Raw genomic sequence first — 19,351 nt, forward strand, 5'->3', positions numbered from 1 at the left:
AGTTAGCGCCCACTAGCGCACTCTTAGCGCGGTCTCCCGGCAACGATGAGCGATCGGAGATAAACACAGCAGCCACAAATGGTGTCATCGGCCTGTCCAGATTGAGATCGGCTCCTCTTTCTTTTCTTTCATCTTCAGTTTCCCCATCAGCAAGGGCGAACGTCATTCGCGCGACATATCGCCAATTGTTGCACAGAGGGTCCGAAACGAGTCAGGGTCCGGCCAGTCTTGGGTGCACTGCCTCGACGGTTTCACCTTTCTTTGTGCCCTGCAGGCAGCACTGCAGCTGGCAGCCGCTTATATTCCAGACAAGTCCCCTCCCCACAGTACCTGTTCGTAGCTAGCTAACCACGACCATTCGGTAGGAATGCGGCGATCGGCTTCGGCGTCGATGCCGTCGACATTGGTATCAATTCCCGCTCGACAATCGCTATCAACACTCTATCTTACACTCTTCACCCTCTTGTCGCTACTAACACCCCGCGCCGCATCCTACAGCCTATTCCCTCCCCGCCACAGCAATGCCGTCGCAACCACGAATACCAACTCCCTCGCACCCCGCGACTCGAAACCTTTTCTACTGCGCGTCATGCCCCTCGGCGCATCGATAACAGTTGGGTACCAGTCGAGCGACGGCAATGGGTATCGCAAGCCGCTGCGGGAGCAGTTGCGCTATGCGGGGTGGGAGGTCGATATGGTGGGGAGTTTGACGAATGGGACGATGAAGGATAATGTACGTCACCTCTATCCGGCTAATTGGGATTCGGTTGTACCATCGGTGGATGGGTTCACATGATGTGATATGACACGGATGGTCTGGACGGTTCGATGTGTATGTGGCCAAGCTGACGAGATCCTCTCCGAGCAGCAAAACGAAGGTCATTTTGGAGACACAATAAATGAAATCGCAGAAGCCGCCGCTCGCTCGGTCGGTATGCAGCCGAATGTTATTTTGATCAAGTGCGGATCTACCCCTTCTTTCCCTCCACCGCCAGGCCTACCAGCTACACGCCGAGATGGAATGCTAACAGCCAGACAGCGCCGGCACAAACGACGCCCTCCATAACAGCGCAATCCGCGGCGCCGGATCCCGCATCGACACCCTCCTCAGCGACCTCTTCACCGCAATCCCCAACACGACCATAATCCTCTCGACGCTCATCCCCAACACACACGCCCAGCGCGTCGTGCAGCGGATAAGCGGCGAATACCGCAACGTCGCTGCGCGGCGCCGCGCGGCCGGCGACCGCGTGGTCCTCGCCGAGATGAGCTATTTCGTCGGCTCGGAGTATCTCGTCGACGGGACGCATCCGGATGATGACGGGTATCGGGCTATGGCGGCGGTTTGGTGGGCGGGGATACAGGAGGCGGAGAGGGCGGGGTTTTTGGTTGCTCCGAATGGGGTTGAGATTCATAGGGAGAGTACGAGTGCCAGTGGCGGATCGGGATCCACGGCGAATGTCTCGGCGCTTGTTGCGAGCGAGCGGAATGGGACGGAGGGGGAGGGGCTGGATGATGGGCCGGTTGAGGATCCGGGGTTGCCGAGTTATATTGCGCCTGCGCAGCCCGCGGTGGATGATGATGGGGCTGCGGTGAGGAGCTGGAGTGGGAGACTTGGGTGGGGGGTGCTTGTTGTACAGGGCTTCGGTGAGTTCTCTTCTTATATTGATCCTGCGATGTGGGCGAATGGCTAATGATGGCAGTATTGGCGCACCTGGTGAGTTGAGCGTAGACTTGTATGAGACGAGCTCCGATACATGATACACGATCGACGAGAAATGCAGCATACAGCGAATGAACATATTCTATCTAGAATCGAAACTCCAAGATCTACTTTACACCTATTCAAGCGTCTAAAAAGATTTCATCCCCTCTGTTCTACTTCGTAGACGTACCCCCGCCTCAAGCAGCAAGTGCAATCCCCTTCAACTTGGCAAAATCCGGCGTCCCCAGCCCCGTAACAGGATCCCACCCAGCCGTGGCATTCCAGCTCGCAAACGGGATGACAGGACTCCCATTCGGCGGCCCATTGAACCGGTCATTCCCGTCACACCCCAGGCTGCCTCCATGCACGATATCATTCAACCCAGCGACACCGGCAGAGTACAGCCACGGATTCAAGAAGCCCAAAACAGGCAGGCCGGCCTGGAGTCTCGCATCGTTGAGCAACGCAATGACCCCGCTGAATGCCGGGGCAGAGCAGCTCGTCCCGTCGTACAGCTTCACGACGCCCTTGTCGTAGACGGCGTAGTTTGTCGCCTGGGCGGCGACATCCGGGAAGGCGCGGCCACTCCGGTTAAAGTACGCGCTCTGCACGTTTCCGAGCTGCGAGAGGTACCCCGAGACAGCGGCGTTTTGCCAGCTCGGCCGCGGGAACAGGTCGCTGAACCCCCCCGAGGAGAAATACACGCCGGCCTCGGGCGCCGTCCCATTCGTGCCGCCGACAGAGGTCACCCACGGACACGACGCCGGGAACTGGGGCGGGAAGTGCGTGGTATTCTTCCCATCGTTGGTCACGCACGAGGATCCGACGCCGCTGTCCCCCGACGAAAAGAGCACACTCACCCCGCGGGACCCGAGCTGCGCGTACAGATTGCAAACGGTGCGCGCATAGCTCTCGGGGATCGTCTGCTCGTTTTCGCCATAGCTCGTCGAGATGACCTGCGGGAGGGCATCCTGGTCGAGCTTGAGCACGCCCTGCAGGAACTCGAGGTACGGCTCGTTGGAGTTGTCGTTGGGGTCTGGCTGCGACAGGTCCGGGACGAGTTTGCCGCGGCCGCCGGTGGAGAATTCCGTGACGGGGAGTGGGTGGCTGACGCCGACGATGTACTGCAGGTCGAGGTTGGCTTCGCCGCTGTCCTCGGACGAGGACTGGTCGTTGAGCCCGCCGTTGAAGGTGACGACGGAGAAGTTCAGCCCCGCGGCGCCGGGCGCGTATGTGCGTTCGAACCTGGCCAGATCGTCGTAGCGCGCGTACTGCTCGAGGAAACTCGCAAACCCAATCCTGCTCCCGCTGCGCGCGTCGGCGGTATACCCCTCGGTGTTGTACAAGTCCGCCAGGCAGTTGGGCGTGATCACGTCGTTGCAGTGCTCCAGGTCGCCCTGGGCGACCGCAGTCGTCAGTCGACTGGTATCGATATCCAGCGCGGGCCTGGACCGCATCGTCGCGCGGTTCGCCTGCAGGCTATCAAACCGCGTCGTGGGCTGCACCATGTTGACATGGGGCGCGATGGCCTCGGGCAGACTGTAGCTCAGCGTTCGCAAGACCTTGCGCACATCGCGCGTGTTGGCGTTTGCGACCGCATCAAGGTCTGTATCGGCATGCGTGTACCACAAGAAATCTGCATCCAGCAGCTCATTCGCTTCGCCGACTGTGGTCTGGAAATTCACCCAGTCGGCATCCGTCTCGAAGTCTGTGACGCCTGCGGCGGAGAGCCAGTCCTCGACGGTGGAGACGGCGTCGTTGCTGGGGAGGAGGAGCTCCTTCATCTCGGTGTAGGAGCGGAAATGCCGCCCGTAGTTCGTGTGGCCGGGTGTGCTCATGTCGAGGAGGGCGCGCTCGAAGCCCGTGACGTCGTGCTGCTTGAGGGCGATGCGGAGGCGCAGCGGTTGGGTTGCTGCGGGGGTGCCAGCGACTTTCCAGCCTGTGTGTGTTGTTAGTTTGCACACAGGGCGTTGCTGTATTCGTGGTGGTGCTGAGGGAAGTGAAGGTGACGATGGTAAACGGAGAAACTACTGTTTGTACGTACCATCGGGGACAGCGCTCAGCCGCTCAAACGCCTCTGCGGAGACTGATGCAGCGAGGGCAGCCAGTCCCGCGAGGGAGAGGGTCGCACGAGAGAGATGGAAGCGCATGGTGGTGACCAGGCAGACAGACACAACCAGGTGTCTTGTCACTGAAGCAGGTCGAAGCGCTGAATCGCAGAATGCTTCGAAACCAAGAACAAGGGGCACCCTCGCCCTTAAAACCCCCGCAGATCGCATGATAACATAACCCATTGTTGTCATCTCCCCACATACTATCTCCCCCCGTCAGCCATCCAGATTCCACCAGACAATGGCCGGAATATCACCTGCTTGAATGAGTCTAGGGCCGCGATTGCAATGTCGCAGCGCTACTGCGAGTGGCCGGCCAAGACGGGGCTTCAAACAAGCAAGCATCCAGTAATGTCTGGGCGTGTCCACCTGAGTGTCTGGTTCTGCAGCCTCATTGGCTGCCTCTGGTCCTGATCGTCAGGGGTCCGCAGGGATCGGCGCCGGAATGCTGGGCGCGTTGCGAGGCCGAGGTTGGGTCCGCCTTTTTCCACTGGCTGTTTCGGAGCGAGAGGATCATTTTGGTATCGCGTTATCTTTAGCTGGGGGGTATGTTGCATTGCATTGCATCGCTTTGCTTTGCAGGAAGTGGCCTGATGAACTGGCGAGAGTCGAGTGTCCGGTCCGTCGAGATGTGGTCGGGGCTAATTTTTGGGCCGTCGGGGTTCGCCGTTTGCTGGAATGCAGAGCGGAGGGGCCATGACGGTCGATGCTGCCGGCGAGGTCGTGGGTGATGCATCAAAGTCGTTTGTAGATGGCCAGGATATGGCGACTTGACGAGGTCGAGATGGGGTTTTGCAAGTAGAGTAGAAAGGCATAAATATCCTCTTCTTTTCCCCGGCACATTTCTTCATCATCTCCTTCGTGTACATACTTTTCTTTGTTACTTTTTCCTGCCTCGTCTTATTTCTCTTCGCTTGTATATCTTGTTGCATCCATTTGCTCCTCATTTATCTGATGCGACGGCTCCATCTTACTCCAACACCAGCCCCCGCCACCCACACCACCTTCCTATCCGAGCTTCACTCCCCGAGTATAGTTATTGCACGGTAGCACACGCAGCCCTGGGCACGTCATTGAGAACAAATGTCCCGTGCCGCGAAGACCTTGATGGCACCGTGTAACATCAAGGTTCGCCGCTTTTCATAGTTTGCCGATCACCAGTGGGAGTCTCTGGGATGCATCGTGGTGGTGTTGGATATATCATTAACATTTGTGAGTGGTCTTCCTGCTGCTTCCATCACCCTCGCATGCCTCGCGCCTTTTTATCTTGGTATATCTGCTGATACATCGAATAGGAGAGACTCCGAGAGTATGATACAGCTGACATCCCTGGTCGAAGTGGAATACAGCACTTTGTAAGCGAGCGAATGATGGATGGTATGTACCGCCGACATAAGTGCATAGTCTTCGTTTTCCTTGCATGCATCTTCTTCGATTCTTCCCTGTCATCGGTCATTGTCTCAGTGGTGCTGACATATCACCAGCAGAAAGCGCGACCCACCACAACTCATGAAACCATCCTTGTTGGCACTCAGCGCTGGCGAGCCAGACACAGCGATGTATTATTTCCCCCGGGAGATACCGCTGGTCCAGCTCCAGTGGCCGTCTGCTGTGCAGGTTCATTTGCATCACCCCCGCCTGTATCTATGATGCTCACGCCCAGACCAGGTCCGTGTATTGAACCCTTGAAGCATGAAGAAATGAGGTGGCAAGTGGGGGCGTCGAGTCGGGGGTGGTAAAACAGCCATCTTCGCCCTGCTGGATGAAACCAGACCACCACTTCAGCGCGGCGCGCAGGAAAGTCTTTGTGATGATCACAAACTACCAGGTATGTACCGCCCTTATTTTCCCCTACAGGCCCGTCAAGCATGGTGATACTCTTGCTGAAACCAAGCCTAGTATCGGGATCATCGCCGAACTGCATGAAAGGCAAGGAGTCCACGTTTGGTTTGCTGTTTACGGCGGAGTCATCTCGCCTCATCTCAACAGGCAGACATCCCAAAGGATCTGGGCTTCACCACGGATCGCAAGGTGATTGTCGAGATGAGGGTGCGGGGGGCTTGGGGTCGTTTCCCCACGATAATCGTCAAAGCAGGTTTTGCGTCTCATTGCGGTGATTGTCATATTTACGAGACGGAAGCGACATGGCGATTGAAATGGAAGATGCCAGGGCGTGGGACCACTTTTCCCACGATCATCGTCAAGGGAGTCTGCGACTGTGCCGATAGTCACAGGCAAAAAGGGTAGAGAGGAGTCTGAGACGCAGGGAACATTCAACTTTCAGAGCACGTCCGCGATGTTAAAGCCTCTGTGCTCTCGTCCTTCTTCCAATGCCCTCGTCTGCATCCTCTGCGGCCACAGGGGGCATGGCATGGGGTTGTGTTCCGACAATCACTGCATCGTCAAGACATGATTGTCATGTCTGCCTGTGACTTTGCGAAAGACTTTGAGAAGAACCAGCAAAGTTTTGGAATGGGGGACGAAGGCGTGGGGACTTGTTCCCACAATCATTGTCAAGGGAGTGTGTGACTACGCGGAGGGCTTTGGGCAAAACAAACGAACGTTTGAGATGGAGGGAGCAGGGGGATGGCGCCTTTTTTTCCAAATCTTCAATCCCATGTCCTCGTGTCACTATGGCGACAGTCACAGTCGCATGCAAAAGAGCTGGCAGCCGTGTACTGCCCTCACAGCCGCATGTTGCGGTGATTCTGGTCCTACAGTGACGATGGCCAAAAACTCTTTGAACTGAGTACCTGTTGCGCCGGGGGCTTTTGTCTCTCTCAACTGGCGACGGTAAACAGTGACAGGGTGCTGATATCAACATTGCCTGTAGTAATCTTGGTACGCGAAGAGCTAGCACAGGGGTATCTAGGAAAACCATGCAACGGGTGTTTGTGCAGAGAGCTTGTGGATCTGCACGAGGGCTGTTATCGTCTCACGCTGAAGGGGCTTTGAGTTCGGGAAGCACTCGGGCTTTGCTAGTAACTTCAATTTACCTTGCATGGTGGATGGGGATCGATGGCGCTGACTGATTTTGCAGGAGAATTTCTTATGGACGCAAATGGAGGCAAGCGAGATGGCGGGAACCGAATATAGTGAAGTGAGCTTCCCATCTCGCACTTGGGGTGCACGCGCGTTGGACAACACGCGCTAACATCTGGAGTGCTAGATAACGTCACCTACAAAAGGCCTGTTTTCGACCGGCTGCACGCCCGAACCATGCCAAGGTCAGCCTCGAAGAGGCAGGGCAAGGCTACGGATGAGATGAAACCCCGCCTGGCCCTAAAGACCTATTCAACCGACCCCGCAACGATCCCGGTGAAGATGCACACTATCCTCACTTACTGTGCGGCGCGTATGACGGTTGATATGAAACCCACCGCTCATAGCCGATTGTTATTAACCACCACAATGACATTTCATGTCCTGTCATAATGTGGGTCCCCGAGGAATGATCTGGAGGACCATGCCTCCGGAGATACGAGACCAAGGAGGGCACATGGACAGAATTCACAGACGTTGCCTAAGACCTTGATCTTGAGATCCAGCAGACGTGGCCCCTGAAAGCGAACAATACGACAATTGGCCATCGTCTCGCGCCGGGTGCAAAAGATCATTTGTGACAACCCAAAGCTATCCTGCGTCCGCCTTGATGTGTCCTTCTACCTGTCCTGCGCCCACAGCGAGCGTGCTAGACTTCGGCATTTCAGCTTGGTTTTCTGCCCCCTTTTCTTTTGCTAGCTTTGCTGCTACGGTCTACGAGCCCAGTATGCCTGCCACACTGGATGTTGGCTCTAGGGTGAAGCTTAACTATCTGCAATACACACCACCAACATCGCTCAGGTCCCGAAATCCGTCTTGATTACTGCCGCTTCCCATTACCAATGTTTCAATTTTGCAACGGTCTTTGGCTGGCACGCGGACAAAGTAAGCATCACCTCCTTCTCTCTCAGTCCACTCGGTATGTCAGTACCGAAGCCTCTCGCTTAGAGATGAAAAGACTGACATCATCTTTCCGCAGCCAATGGCAATGCCAGAGTGCCTTGGCCACCATTGTAACTTGCATCGATCCTAACGCGGGCGCTGAGGAGTCCCTCACTCCAGTGGAAATATAAAGAGTATGCACGAATTCAAGGATCTTATTTCGATTCATGGCATGGAAGCGTGGACGTCTTCCCTCTGGATTGGGAACATCCATGTAACTCGTGTTGCAAACTATGCCTGACCTAGCTTTTGTACTTGGCAAGCTCTTGAGATATGCTGCCACACATACGACAGCTTCAGCGAGCATTCCAATACCCCGGGCCACGCTCAATCACGGGATCATGTATCATGCCCATCAGTCCAGTAACGGCAGCGAGTTGCGGAACTTTGGTGTCGTCGCCGGCCAATGCGACACCGACTTTACAAGACGTCGCGATACAAGGAGATCAACAACTGGCCTCGTCTTGTTTGCAGCCAACGGCCCAATAGCCTGGTCGTTGAAATCTCGCGGCACTCACCAATCGCGTCGCGAAGCTGATTGACTGCGGATGCCTTTCCAGTACCGAAGAGCAGGAGTTGTGGCTGAACCTACCACAAGCTCGAGAACCCATAGGGCAAACACAGTCGAAAGGATCGGCTATGGTTCCGACCCTCTTTGATTCTATGGTACGTTTATATTATCGGTGACATGATTATGCCTCTCTGCTTACTGATAATGCAGGTTAGAGGTCACCATAGGCTCCCTCACCCGCCCTTCGGATGCGCTGAGCCAGCCGCGCTGCGGCTGCAAGAGGATTTGCCGGTCTACTGGAGAAGGGCCATGCTCTACTCCGTACGTGACGAGCAATTCCATGTCCCTTGGCCTCATTCCGCAGCGTCGACGACACTTCCGGAACTTCGAGGTCGCCGTCGAAATATTCGACCTTCGCCGTGTCGGGTGGCTGTCATATACTTGCCATAGCAGCTCCCGACAAGGAGCGCTCACTTGCCGCCATACAACACATCAAGGTGCGTCGAAGACAATTATCTAGCAAGATCCAGGAACGCAATACGGCGATTTCTACGCCGAACCCAACGCCAGCGGATTACCTTGATATTATATCTACAACATAACGACTGAAGAAGCTGAGGAAACTACAGAATCACAGCAGCTGGAACCCGCAGAGCCAGATACCTCGCTGCCGCGCATCAGGAAGGACCAGGTGAAGGTATTCATCCCTCACCCCCGCTTTGGTCACCTTTCAATTGGCAACATCATTTGAGCTGCCCGCATGACTGACGGAATGAATATCCATGCCCTCGCTATCCTAAAGACGCCTGCGAGTCGTGCAAAGTCGCCAATGCCACTATACACAACGGGAGGCAGCGCATCGCGGCTGTCAAGAAACGAGGAGAGCGCATATTCATTGACCTTGGTGGGGGCCATAGCGAGCTTCCTTTCGGTTTAATGGTGGAACACACTACTGGATGTTCATCGTTGACCAGAATAATAACTACACGACTGTCTACCTCCGTAAGCAGAAAGCAGCACGACGGCGGATTACAGACAGAACCTGCTGTGCTCATTAGATTCTGTGGAGAAGATGAGGTACGCGCTTCCATATATGACCGCTTCCTGCGATTTACCTAGGTTGACATTGCCCTGCAGCTCCACTACCGACCAGACGCCCACTCCCATGAAGGAGTTCAGATACTAATCCCGGCGAGATATCATGCTTGAAAGAAGCGCAGTCAATAATACATCATGAATGATGGCTGCATTTCTAGGAACGTTCCAACGGTCTTCACGCTCAAAATCAGGTACCAGGAGTAGTAATGGTCAATTCCTATTCCGAGCAGCATGAATAAAACTGCTCACTTCAGGCCTGCCTGGACTCGCGCTTCGATGAGGCTGTCGCAACATCCGGTGAGATCGCCCAAGTCTTCATCCAAGAAGGAATGTACGTTAGGCTTGCACGTCCAACTCCCATCGTCGCCGACTAGGGCCACTCATACCCTACCACATCTCACACAAGCCGAGTCTTAGTCTTCCCCTGAACAGTGCTGGCGACAGGATAGAGTCTTTTTAAAACTGCCCAGCCGCCGTGTACAACGGCGATGGTCGCCTCTTGTGCTCTACGCGGGCTACGTTCGTCCACCACAAGCTGCCTTTTACACCATCCGCATTGACTGAATGCGAATCATACCAGGTCCTTCTTCAGAATACCTGGCCGTTGCGGAAGCGATTATCGCTATCCCGGGGCCCCGTAACCATCCTACTGGTGGACACGGTTATGGCTACCCGCCGCCTGGTGGTTGCATACTACGTCCACTCCGACGAACGCGAATTCTTTGCTTTATTCTCCACCGGATCTCATCCTGTCGCTTTTACCTCATCGCCGCCTATCAATCACAAATAAGCCACTGCAGCAGTTGTTCGGTCTCGATTCAGGACCTCAGCACCTCAGTCTTCGAAACATCTCAGCGCAGATGACATAGTTTCGGAGCATCTGGTGAGGTGTCAAGGACGAGCAACGTTAGGGCTCAGGGTGGGTCCCTTAGACGCAGGGCCGATATGCTAAAGTCTGAGCCCGAAGTACAAGAGGGAATGGAAGAGACCCAGGTATGAGCTCAACCATCGCCCTTTCACCCCCCTCGACAATACTAATCGAAATCATCTAGCACCCCATCAACATAGCGCACAACTCCCATTCCCAATCAGCCACTCCCTTGTCTCGCCGCTCTTAGGTCGCGGCCTCGAAAGACGCCGCAGCAAGTCCAACACGGAGTACAACAACAAACGCGACTGGTACACGAAACTCCCCGCCTCTAGCAGCTTTTACCTTCTTCATTCTCAAAGTTCCGCAAAGCGGGCTTGTCACTCCATGTCTCACTCAACACCACCAACATGGCCACGATCCTGTCCCAGCATCACCTGGTCTGGGCATGGCTCAACACCTTCCACCCCTCTGGCCTGGCCTTGCCCTCCCGCGCCTCTAACGAGTCTTGTAAGTCGGTCATTTGGCTTTCCGCGCCCCAGCCACCGCACCAGTATGTGACCCTACAGCCAGATCGCGTATAGAACCGAGAACCAGGTCAACGATCTGGTTTATTACCATACCAGGAAGGAGGTCGATCTTTCTGACACTCACCACATGCGAAGCGGAGTTTAATCAGGTCATCCAAGCGGCGAAGAAAGCCTTCTACCTCGTTCTAATCCTCGAAGGAACGGGCTCCGACAGAGTCACGCCGTGTGACCTGTACAGCGACAGCCAACCACCCATCGCCTCCACGAGTCTACCATACGCAGGACCGCGCCAAGCGTATCAAGAAGGCACTGTAGTGCACTGACTCAAAGAGGCACTCACAAGGCGTTATGTACAGCTACGTCTTAAGCCACCGGACAACCAGGTTGTCATCAACCTCACTTGCCCGTTTGGAAATATAAATCTCTAGCGATATTTTGAGATGTTGAAGGTCAAGGATCTAATCGGCGTTTAGGCGCGGTACGGAGGCTCAAGCGGTGTTCGAATAGCTTCGAACTTCCCAATGCACCACTCTGTCAGCATTTTCGAACGTATTTTAGTCCGTCTCCCTGGGCACTAGCACTTCGAGTGAGCCCCATAATGAGATGCCAAACCCATCCGCGAAGATGGGATCTTGGAAGAACCACCGTCGACTGTAAGGCTCTTTATATCCATCCATGCAAGCTTGCCATTGCGATGGGTTCATTGACACTTGTGTCTTCATAGGCCATCTATCTGCGTTGGACTCAGCAGTATCTGGTTTTCCTGCCGACTTGATAGTCAAGGAGCATGCTTCGCTGGTCTGGTGGCCCATTTGTCACCATCATCGTTGGTGTTTGTGCTGTCAGGTTCTCGAATCCACACTGTTTCAGGGCCATTCAATCGCGCGTACGAGGCATCGATATGCATCCATACAAGAGACGCCGTGGCAAACGACCAGACTTCTCATCTGTACAAGCTTGGGGATGTCGGTGTTATCTTACAGCATCACCAGAGATGGGGTATCAACAGCGGAGCTCCAGGATTGACCCGCGCGTGATGTCCGTCCTCCTGGTTGGATACATACTAAGAGGACATGATGTTTGGGACCATGAATGCAAAGAGATTTGAAGTACGCCAGAGACCTCCTTGCCCATGAGAGATCCGACCACAAGCTCCATGGCGCCTTTTCCGACATATCTTCCATGAAAGAGGCCTGAAGGTTGCCCACGAGGTTTCGGTTGGCGCCGTGCAGGGGGCGAGGAAGGCGCCGCTCGTCTGATGTGGCCTAACCAAGCCAGGAGAGTACTAGGTTAGCCTTAGCTTCAGCGCGGGACCAGGTCGGGTCGATGTCGCTCTTACATGCGCCCAACAAGTGCATGTCACCTTTGGAGGCCTGGAGGCATAGACTCCAGAGGTGGCCATGGCAGCTACAACACCCTGGCCAAATACTTAAAGGATGTGTCAGCCAAAGCGTTCCCGGTCCGATTCCAGTCCTTGTTGCGGGTTTCGCGTGACTATCAGCCCATTTGCTTCCATCCGCCAGGTTGTCGTACGTGGAAGATGGCACGCTCACCTGGGCTAGCTGGTGCGTAATCCGCGAAGAGACACCGCTACCTGGGCTCGCTGGATATGTCCATCATGATCTCGATTGACGACTGTAGCCGAAGGGGCCTGTTCCAGCAATCACATGACTCCTGCAGCAGCCAAGGTCGCAAAGTCAGAGGACCAACCGCTCGCGTGTTGTTTAGCAATGTGAACCGACGCTTGATGCTCAGCACAGAAAGTGAGTTCCTTCCTGCTCACTGGTTTTCCCAAACAACCCTTGCTACGATGCACTGCAAGCACCACAAATAACCCAACTATCAATCAACAACCTCGGCCTCAAATTCCCACGTCACCGGCGACGCGGTATTTCCGCTTGCACCCAATAAACGCGAATGCCCATGCCACGTAAAGGGCCCTCGAAACCACCAAGACTTCGTGTAGGCGGCTGATGGATGCAGCGCCCCGGGGGTTGGGCGTGTACTTTGCCCGACAGATTCAGGCCCGATGCTCGTTGAGCCATGAGGTGCTGCGGATCGAAGCGCAGATATCGACGCATTTGGGAAGTAAAGCACATTGGAGGTCGTCTGCATATCGACATTACCATGCGTGTGGGCCCGGACGGAGAGTGTTCTACTGTTGCATGCTGAACGAGACAACGGCGACCAACACTTGGACCCCTCGCAGACCTAATCTCTGACTTGGAACTGCTCGTACTCAGACCGGAGAAACATGACGTTCGGCCGTTCTTAGTTGCCAGCATCAAACACCTATATGAGCTATTCTAGCATTCCTATTATCCCATGCTGCTCCGCTCCTCGCCGTGTCCGAACAATCTGGGGTGGCCATTGATAGCTCACCCGACATAACCATGGCCTGACTCCGCTGATCGATGACATGGACGTTGCAGAAAGCTGGTGCGTTTCATAGCGCGATACCATGCCATTATGCCAGGTGGCTGATCGTTCCCTGAGACTGAGCCCACATAGCAGCATTAGAGATACAAGCCACTAGGATCTGGTCGCATGTCTACCTTGTCATGTGCGAAGCAGGCCTATATGCAGCACACTGCTTGGAACGCTCTGTTGGAATGGGAAACTTGCCAAGTGCATATTCCGCTCTCGGACTTTGTGCTCTCAAGAAATTCGCTCTCGGAGCCATCGTCTCGCCCCTTGCAAGCCGTAGACATCACTACACAACAGCCTTTCGGGACCAGGTTCGCGCTTGATAAGATTCCAGAAATGTCCAAGTGTTTTCCATCCCGGAACCTGTCCGTTGGCAGATGAAACTCTTAGTCGATAGGTTCTCGTGCACATTGGTCAGGTGGTATTTCCAGCACTTGGGCTGTATGCAATGGCTCTCCCAGTTGAAATTCGTCCTTTTGTGGGTTGTGCAGTAGCATCAGCACGGCCCCTGTTATAGAAGGTAGGTCGATGCTTTATACCCTACGCGTCACAAAATATTCATGGAAAGTCCACCATGGCCACTAACCAACAACTTCTCCAGAAAATCACCCACTCGATTGCCAATGGCAATGAGCTCCACAGCTTATTCCCCGAAATCAGGTCACAGTCACTCCGATCCTCCTACTTTGGGCACATGACCAAACTCGCTGCACGCGGCGGCCACTTGCTAGGATAAACTATTCCCTGCTTCCATCAATTATGTGCCCGGCCCTAGACGCCAAATCTGCGGTCCTGGTAATCCAAGGCTTGCCCACTGCATTGCAGCATCGCAGCGTCGCACAACTCACGCCACAGCGAGCCGCTCCATCTTCGCCAGTCCCCAACTCGGGAGAAAGGAGGCGTCTGCTCTGTGACAAAATCTAAAATAGAAGCGCAGATACAACATCCCCCCGGTGGGTGGTTTTGCCGCAGCGCAGCTCAAAGGTGCAGACCACATTCTCCCATATGCGATGTCCCGGCTGCGGAAAAAACGCAAGCTAGTCGGAGTATGTGCGATGGTCTCATCTGGAGGGATCGGGTCCAGGAGGCAGCGGATGTGCTTCTATGAACTCCAGCACAATCATCACTCTGGATGGGGAAACAGCCTAGCTACGATTGTGGGGTGTTGCGAAGACAGTTATTTGGTATTCTTCGGGCATGATAGCTAGAATTATACATATGCAGACACATCCTGCACGGCCTTGTCCTGGTGCACAAGCCGGAGATTCAAATTTGCAGATCACTCAAAACAATAATGGTCCTACAGCACGCTCGGTGGTGTACTACAGACCTAAAATGCGCGTTAGATTATTGCAGGGAGTTTTACGTAGGCAACGTGATCATGAGAACCAGGCCATCCAGTACAAACCTGTCATCCAATATCCTCCGCATGGCAGGCCTGCGAGAAGATACATGGTTGGTCAGAACCAGCCAACAAGGGGTACTGGAACTCATTGCATTCAGCAGAACTCGAACAGAGACGGTAAAGCTGATGACCAGCGTCCTTCTGGACAGTTATGGTACACGTTTCGATTCTTGCAGACCATGAAAGAATAATGGGACCATCCGTAGATTGAACGCCAGAGAGAGCTAGAGCCAGCCTCATCACACTAACAGGACTGCATCAACAGTACGGGATCGACCCTGCACACCAACCCGGCTCTATGCCCGCTGGACAGCACTTGAAGGACGAAGCTTTCTTGGACCAGTCATGGTTCGGCTGGTTTGGATAATGTCCCCAGCAGACTTGCTCGATCTGCGGCAAGCCCTGAATAGCGTTTGTATGCAGGTTCTTGCAATTGTAATCCCTGGAAAGGGCTTGTTAGTTCATATATGGATAGAGTACGGCAAGGGAGGGTGGGGTCTGGTGGACAATAACATACTCCCAGATGACACACTGGTAGCCCGGTGGGATCTCCATTGCCTTGAGATTGTCGTTGTATTGCTGGAGGGTACCGCCGGCGAGGTCAACTGTTGGTTGCTAGGTTAGGTGACTGGCTTCTTGTGTCGTGCGTGAGGGGTGATAGGCATGATAGACGTACAGCAACTGCCGTCAGCATTCACAGCATACGAACTGCTCACGCCATTCTTGTTGAAAAGTCGAACCGAGATTGCGCTGGCATAGCCAACGAAAAGCAGCTGGGCGACTACTCCTGCACGCATCTTGACTAGGATTTTGGGTCGACGAAACTTGGATGATTGAGTTGGAGGTTGTGCAAGATACAGTGAGCAACACTGTTAGATGCTTGTATTTATACCCATCTGATATCTTGAATCAGGCAACCCATTCTGGCCTGCGCAAAGGTTGGTAATTCCTGACCGATCAAGAGCGGCGTCGTCCGTGGTCCAGCGGCCACTGCCACAGCCCAATCTTCCACCAACCCTTCATCCGCTGAAGATTCAGCTACCGCGACCTTTGATCGATGTTACATCCTTTCGTCGTATATCGATATGTTTCTTCAGGGTTTAGGACGAGGATGGCTAACTGTTGCGGACAGAGCGCTCGTCCCGATTGGTCGATGTTCAGTGTGGCGGCTCCTGCAGCTGAGATGCCCAGCCAGCTGAAAGCCTCAACGGCCGGGATTGGATTATTTGTCTCCTTTGTCCCGCGCCTAAGTATGCAAGGCCTGAAGCAGCGCTTTCCTAAATCGGAAGCAAGAAAACATGCCCCCCTCTCGGGGTCTGTGCCTGCAGATCTCATTGGCGCGGTACTAACCAACCAAACCCCGTGTGTCTTGGTAGATATTTGGTTGTACCCGAGAGAGCTGTTGGTGTAGAATGATCCTGTCTGGTGCATTAGAAATTCTTAGAACGTTAAGATGTCCTGTATCAGGACGCATTTCGTCACCCAAAGGGTCTGCGCGTCTTGGCGACTTGTCCCCGCCCGCGGTGTCGTTGTTCTGACCACGCTGGTTTCTTGTATGGCCTCTCAATACTATCTGAACAACCGTTACCTCTTAATCATATTCTCCGTCTCTTACAGTTGCGCTCCATCATACAAATATCGAGGGGTACGAGTATCATGTAACTGCCAAGCAAGGCCAGCACTGGGGCCTGCGCCTTCTTCTGGATATCAGTTGAGATTTCGCCAGGAACCACTCGGTGGTGTTGAACCATAGCTTGCTCTGAACAGTCCGGACCATAAGGGCAAAGGCAGTAGATGGCCCGTGCGATATGCAGGATCATCGCTCTCCTCTATAAGTACATTCTACTCAGTACTTTAGGCCTATAGGACTGAAAAGATATCAAACCCTACTTACTTTATTACATCTCTACGCCACCTCCGTATATCAGTACCTTTCTAAGCTGCCTAGTCTTAATATGTATATCCATGCAGTGTGTTCATTTGTTCGACAATCAGTCAAGATTCGTATTCACCGACAGTATCGATAGACAGGGACTATGTCCGGCGTCTCAATTCCGGCCATTTCTAAATCAAGCAGTCCAGCGGATTATCCCCTCTAGCCCACCAAATGCTCACTTGGCCTCGGCAATATCACACGAAACCCCCTGCGGCAATCCCGCGCTCTTCAGCTCTTCCACCGAGACACCATCAGGAACGACAAACCTACCCCGGAGCAAAGTTAGCATTATAATCCCCTTGCCTGCCTACCACACCCATGCGGTCCAATTTAGGCTATACTCACGAGGTCCGATGCGTGGGCGGCATACTCCGCGTGGAGAAGAAGGGCGCCTGCTCGGTCGCGCCTTTTGAGGCGAAAAGGTCGCTCGCTCTGTTGATACAGATCGGATTAGCCTAAACGATTTGGCCAGTCTAGGTCTTCGAGAGGAAGGGGGGGGTTGGTAGCGCGGTGGGAGGATACCCACATCTGCTCGATCTGGCTCCCGTGCTGCTGGTAAGCTTCCTGGGAGTCGTATTTGATGATCGCGGTCTGGGATGGGATTCGCTTAAGAGTTATTCTGGCAAGGTGGTAGATGCCTGGGTGAGCTTACGTATTTGGGCATGGTGGTGGTTCTAGCAGGGGAGGTTGATGAGAAAGTCAGGGTGATATGATTGTGATGCGGGGTTGCGTGGGTTAAATAAGGGGTATTACATCATAGCGGCTCCGAGGCGGGCCAGGCACCGTCTTGTCGATCAGGAGAGTGGGACTCAATCTACAAACTACCAGAGGGGAAGAGAACAGAAGGTTGAGTGATGTTTGTAAAAAGAGGAAGAGAAAAGCCCATGTCTGCGCTGTCGCTTACTAAATCTCGCTCACTCTAGTCTAAACTAGCATGTTTCTAAACGGACGACTGGTACAATTCGATCTATCAGTCATCGTCACCGGAGTAGTGGGCTTCTTCGTCGGAGCTGCTGTGGTGTTCTTCGTCACTGTTCTCGGCTGCTCGAGAAGGTTAGCAAGTTATTCCCATACAGCAGACAAGATGGAAGAGATAACGGGGGTATTTCTAACCAAGTTCATGACCCAGAATAGCACCTCCCACAGCACCAATCGCCAGACCCGCAGCACCAGCAGCAAGCAGCTTGCCTGTATCGCTGTCCTTCTTCTTCTCCTTCTTCTCCTCGGGGTATTCACCACCGTATCCTCCCTGGTGGTAATCCTGGGGCGGGTACCCAGGCGGCGGGACCGGGGCAGCAGCATAGTAGTCACCACCACTGCGAGACTGCTCACCACCGCCGTAGGCGAGCTCAGCAGGAAGAGTCCACTCTGTGCGGCCAGTAGATGTTTCGACGAAGAAGGCGCGCCGAGCGCTGGGCTCCCATTCTTGGATCCAGCCGATGGGGAGGGGGGGTGGGGGGTATTGAGGAGGGCGGGCGGAGGGAGGAGCGCTGGAGTAGGGAGGGCGAGAGTCGTAGGAGGAGCCGCGGTGCTCTTCGTAGGGCGGGCGGTCGTAGGATGGGCCGCGGTGCTCATCATAGGCAGGGCGGTCGTATGGAGAGCCGCGGTGTTCTTCGTGAGGTGGGCGGTCGTAGGATGGGCCGCGGTGCTCGTCGTAGGGAGGGCGTTCGTAGGGGGGCCGCTCGTACGGTGGGCGTTCATATGGAGGGCGTTCGCCGCCGCCGCCGCCGCCGCCGCCGTAGTAGGTGGCTGATTCTCCGTAGTATGACATGTTGGTGGTTGTGACTGAAGGGACAGGGAGGCAGAAAGAGGCGCAAGGAGGGAGGAGGCTGAGATGTAGATGGAGATGAAGATGGGAAAAGAATGAGAACGAGGTCAAAAACAGACGGCCGTTTTCTCCTTAAATATCTCTCCTCCTCCAACAACGGAGGGGAAAGACGCAGAATAGAGGGGCATCACTTCTTCACCACGAGATGCCCGCAGCCCACCTGGCACCAGCCCAACTCACCCTGACCCCCTTGACACACACACCCCGGTACTCCATAATCAGTAAACACAATCACCGTGACGGGCCCATCGTCCCCTCCCATCACCAGGCTACTATCGAATTCTCAAACCGGAGATTAATGCTGTCGCGCCGCGCGGGCCCTACAAGGCGACTCAGAGCACAGCCATTCGCTCAGAGGAGATGCAGTGCGACAGCGACATGCAGGCCTGGCGCTAAGAACGGGTGTTTCCACCAGGCCAGGAGCGATGTCAATAGTGGGAGTGGCTAGAGCGTGCAGATCGAGACATGGAGATGCAGGACAGCTAGGCAGCAGCATTATTTTCTCCACCGACCTCCCCTGAGGCTGTGGCTGGTTTTGGCACTTCTGAAGAACGACATTCATTACGGACACTGGACACTCTCCCCTTGGACTCCTTCTTCGGGAGTATCTCCGTAGTGTCGTATGTACTCCGTACGCAGCGAAAGACGTCTGCAGAGGCCCAGTTGGAGGGCATGACCAGCCCTACGCTAGACTCACATACTAGATCCACAGGGCTTGGCGCCACACGAGGCTGGTAGAGTGGCTGTTCCTTCATACAGCTGTCCAATCGGGGGACATTGTGCCGTCACTAGCCACATTGCAGTTCCACTGCAAGAACTCCACCGCCACCTATCAGCCACGACTGAATCATGACAATGGCGACGTCTTGCTCCAATGCGCTCATGACTCCCTCCTGTTGCCGATGGTCGACCCCATTTCTGAGGCATTTTCTGTGTCAAGCCACGTGT

The 19,351-nt window shown here is 54.5% G+C and overlaps 6 protein-coding genes across 6 annotated transcripts; 2 read left to right on the forward strand and 4 right to left on the reverse strand.

The window, feature by feature from the left end:
* Positions 1–106: 106 nt before the first annotated feature.
* BJX68DRAFT_238896 (SGNH/GDSL hydrolase family protein) lies at positions 107–1,852 on the forward strand. The gene is made up of 4 exons (XM_071040429.1): positions 107–733; positions 869–960; positions 1,040–1,647; positions 1,704–1,852. Exons 1-4 carry the CDS (start codon positions 368–370, stop codon positions 1,724–1,726), a joined length of 1,089 nt encoding a protein of 362 aa, XP_070898231.1. The 5' UTR covers positions 107–367; the 3' UTR covers positions 1,727–1,852.
* BJX68DRAFT_238897 (S53 family peptidase) lies at positions 1,824–3,872 on the reverse strand. Its single transcript, XM_071040430.1, has 2 exons — positions 3,750–3,872; positions 1,824–3,644 (listed from the first exon to the last, which is right to left on the reverse strand). The coding sequence occupies exons 1-2, from the start codon at positions 3,853–3,855 to the stop codon at positions 1,903–1,905; spliced, it is 1,848 nt and encodes a 615-aa protein (XP_070898232.1). The 5' UTR covers positions 3,856–3,872; the 3' UTR covers positions 1,824–1,902.
* Positions 3,873–10,687: 6,815 nt separating this feature from the next.
* On the forward strand, positions 10,688–11,130 carry BJX68DRAFT_267767 (uncharacterized protein; the record flags this gene model as incomplete). The annotated part of the gene is made up of 2 exons (XM_071045900.1): positions 10,688–10,787; positions 10,943–11,130. The coding sequence occupies 2 exons, from the start codon at positions 10,688–10,690 to the stop codon at positions 11,128–11,130; spliced, it is 288 nt and encodes a 95-aa protein (XP_070898233.1).
* Positions 11,131–14,688: 3,558 nt separating this feature from the next.
* On the reverse strand, positions 14,689–15,475 carry BJX68DRAFT_238898 (uncharacterized protein). Its single transcript, XM_071040431.1, has 3 exons — positions 15,316–15,475; positions 15,157–15,244; positions 14,689–15,081 (listed from the first exon to the last, which is right to left on the reverse strand). The coding sequence occupies exons 1-3, from the start codon at positions 15,434–15,436 to the stop codon at positions 14,898–14,900; spliced, it is 393 nt and encodes a 130-aa protein (XP_070898234.1). The 5' UTR covers positions 15,437–15,475; the 3' UTR covers positions 14,689–14,897.
* A 1,339-nt stretch (positions 15,476–16,814) lies between these two features.
* On the reverse strand, positions 16,815–17,272 carry BJX68DRAFT_238899 (uncharacterized protein). Its single transcript, XM_071040432.1, has 3 exons — positions 17,228–17,272; positions 17,102–17,166; positions 16,815–17,007 (listed from the first exon to the last, which is right to left on the reverse strand). Exons 1-3 carry the CDS (start codon positions 17,237–17,239, stop codon positions 16,917–16,919), a joined length of 168 nt encoding a protein of 55 aa, XP_070898235.1. The 5' UTR covers positions 17,240–17,272; the 3' UTR covers positions 16,815–16,916.
* Positions 17,273–18,026, reverse strand: BJX68DRAFT_238900 (uncharacterized protein; the record flags this gene model as incomplete). The annotated part of the gene is made up of 2 exons (XM_071040433.1): positions 17,689–18,026; positions 17,273–17,616 (listed from the first exon to the last, which is right to left on the reverse strand). Coding segments are annotated over exons 1-2 (301 nt in total), but the record flags the coding sequence as incomplete, so codon positions are not given.
* Positions 18,027–19,351: the final 1,325 nt, after the last annotated feature.

This window comes from Aspergillus pseudodeflectus, assembly GCF_044049435.1.
Source record: "Aspergillus pseudodeflectus strain CBS 756.74 chromosome Unknown BJX68scaffold_26, whole genome shotgun sequence".
NCBI lineage: Eukaryota > Fungi > Ascomycota > Eurotiomycetes > Eurotiales > Aspergillaceae > Aspergillus > Aspergillus pseudodeflectus.